The sequence below is a fragment of the Anomaloglossus baeobatrachus genome, chromosome 2, assembly GCF_048569485.1.
Source record: "Anomaloglossus baeobatrachus isolate aAnoBae1 chromosome 2, aAnoBae1.hap1, whole genome shotgun sequence".
NCBI lineage: Eukaryota > Metazoa > Chordata > Amphibia > Anura > Aromobatidae > Anomaloglossus > Anomaloglossus baeobatrachus.
In genome coordinates, this window is record NC_134354.1 from 247,550,380 (window position 1) to 247,553,013 (window position 2,634).

At 34.5% G+C, this 2,634-nt stretch overlaps 1 protein-coding gene across 1 annotated transcript; it reads left to right on the forward strand.

Moving 5' to 3' along the window:
* Window positions 1-643: 643 nt before the first annotated feature.
* Window positions 644-1,627, forward strand: LOC142289255 (olfactory receptor class A-like protein 1). Its single transcript, XM_075333582.1, has one exon. It carries the CDS (start codon window positions 644-646, stop codon window positions 1,625-1,627), a length of 984 nt encoding a protein of 327 aa, XP_075189697.1.
* The last annotated feature ends 1,007 nt before the right edge of the window (window positions 1,628-2,634 follow it).

The window sequence follows — 2,634 nt, forward strand, 5'->3', positions numbered from 1 at the left end:
AGGAAACACACACAGCATGCGCAGGGCCTGGAAACCATAAACCATAGCTGGTACAGAAGCTGGAGGAACAGCTAGGTAGCCAGGGCAGTGAGTACATTGGCGTCCCTGCCTGTTAGTGCAGGAATGCCGACATTGCAATCCCAAGCCCAGTAGCAGTAGGTGAGTATGTTGTCACACTTACACTACATTTCATGCATGTACACACTCATTTAATAAATTAAATGCAAAAAAAATAAGTGTTTCAGATATTTTATTGGCTTTTTAAAGCATTTTTCTATAGAAGCTTAATAAAATGTAGTCTTATTGTGCTTAGCAACTGTTGGGATCCCATAAAATGAATGTGAAGAGGCACACATGGGCATAGATTGACAAGTTTGTTATAAATTTCCGGCACTTAGTTTCGTCAATGCGGCGTGCTTTATAATTTTCAATATTAACAAAGGCATTTCATTTAGAGTGCAACGTGATTAAATGCACCATACAAGTTGTAGATTTTGTATAACCTGATTTGTGATTATTGTATGTTTGGTTGTTCATCTTGTCTTTGTTTTTTGCATCATATTGTAAATCCAATAAATGAAAGACATAGGTAAAAAAAAAATAAACTAAACAACTATTTTATTGCAGGGTATTGGAAGTTATAATGGAAGTTCGTGTAATTATTAAAGCATTTGGATTTTTGCTTTTGCTCATAATTGGGATTCCAGGAAACGTCTTTGTTTGTTTACAATTTACATACGTGAGAATCATTGAGAGAAAACTCCTTCCCACCAACATAATAATGGCAATTTTGTCTTTCTTCAATTTCTTTGTTCTCTTTTCCCGTATAATACCACAGTCCCTTAATGCTTTAGGTGTTGAGAATTTGCTCAATGACACCGAGTGTAAGCTAGTCATATACACATACAGAGTAAGTCGAGCAATGTCTATATGTATCACCTGTCTATTAAGCTGCCACCAGTGCATTCTCATCGCACCAATGAAACATGTTTGGATGTATCTCAAACAAAAAGTTACACAAAGATCCATGGTTGTAATTCTGGCTTTTTGGATCATTAATCTTTGTACATATCCTTTCTTTATCTTAAATGCCTATGCTAGAAAAAATGGAACAACCTCAGTGTATACTCTTCACCTGGTCTACTGCAAAGCCGACTTCTTAAATTATCAATCCTATATTATGAATGGAATGTTTTATGAAGTTCGGGATTTTGTTTTTGTCGTCACCATGATTCTGTCAAGCAGTTACATGGTGTGCATCTTGTTTTACCATGGAAGAAGTATGAGAAGAATGATGACCATGAACACATCTCAAAGGCGCGTGGTACATTACAAAGCCTCAAGTGCGGTCATCGCATTAGTTGCTCTGTATGTTGCACTATTTGGACTTGACAATTCTTTATGGATCTATACATTAACGTTGTCGGATGTCAGTCCAGACATGAATGATACTCGGATATTCTTAGCTTCATCATATGCTGCTTTAAGCCCAATACTAATAATAATCACCAACCCAAAACTTCAGCGGAATTGGCTATTTTTACATAGACAAAAACCATATCCAATCTCTTTAGACGGTCAGGGACATGTGAACTGCATTACAGAATGGAAAAGTAACAGTGAATAACATTTTTATAATTTTTTTCAGGGTTAAAATCATCCAAATACATAACAGAACATTTGGTTCCATTTTTTTATCATTTACTGTGTAAAAAAGTATTGCAGCCAAAGTAAAAATGCTGAGCTGGGACAAAAAGTCTGCATATGGCATCAAAAAATTCCATTGAAATCATCATTATTTCTAAAAATGTTCATTTACGCTAAGATAGAGTAATGTAAAAAAACAGAAAAAAGACATTCCCAGCAGGGACTTAAATATCATTTACGCTCTTTAATGTAATATTTTCGTAAATGCCACATTTATACTGAGCCAAATTATCTTATAATAATGTGGAAACCGAGAGAATGACGTTCCTACAAATGAAAGTACTTATGGCATTGTTTCACATATAGTATTTCCCAGCTATACTATAATAAAGCAATGCTTTATATTCCTTATTTCATATATAATATAATGTAATATAATGGAAATAAAATATAATAAAAAACAAATGTATCCTAAACCATAAGCACATGTATATTATATAAAGAAAATTTTAATGATGTATTAAAGGTGAAGATTTCATTTTAAATTATTTTAAATAACAGCATAAATTCATATATATAAATATACAGTACAGACCAAACGTTTGGACACACCTTCTCATTCAAAGAGTTTTCTTAATTTTTAGGACTCTGAAAACTGTAGATTCACATTGAAGGCATCAAAACTATGAATTAAAACATGTGGAATGCAATACTTAAAAAAGTGTGAAACAACTGAAAATATGTCTTATATTCTAGGTTCTTCAAAGTAGCCACCTTTTGCTTTCATTACCACTTTGCACACTCTTGGCATTCTCTTGATGAACTTCAAGAGGTAGTCACCGGAAATGGTTTTCCAACAGTCTTGAAGGAGTTCCCAGAGATGCTTAGCAGTTGTTAGCCCTTTTGCCATCACTCTGCGGTCCAGCTCATCCCAAACCATCTCGATTGGGTTCAGGTCTGGTCACTGTGGAGACCAGGTCATCTGGC

Excerpts from the sequence above, each read along its gene's own strand:
- LOC142289255 (XM_075333582.1), top strand. The coding sequence starts at position 644 with ATGGAAGTTCGTGTAATTATTAAAGCATTTGGATTTTTGCTTTTGCTC.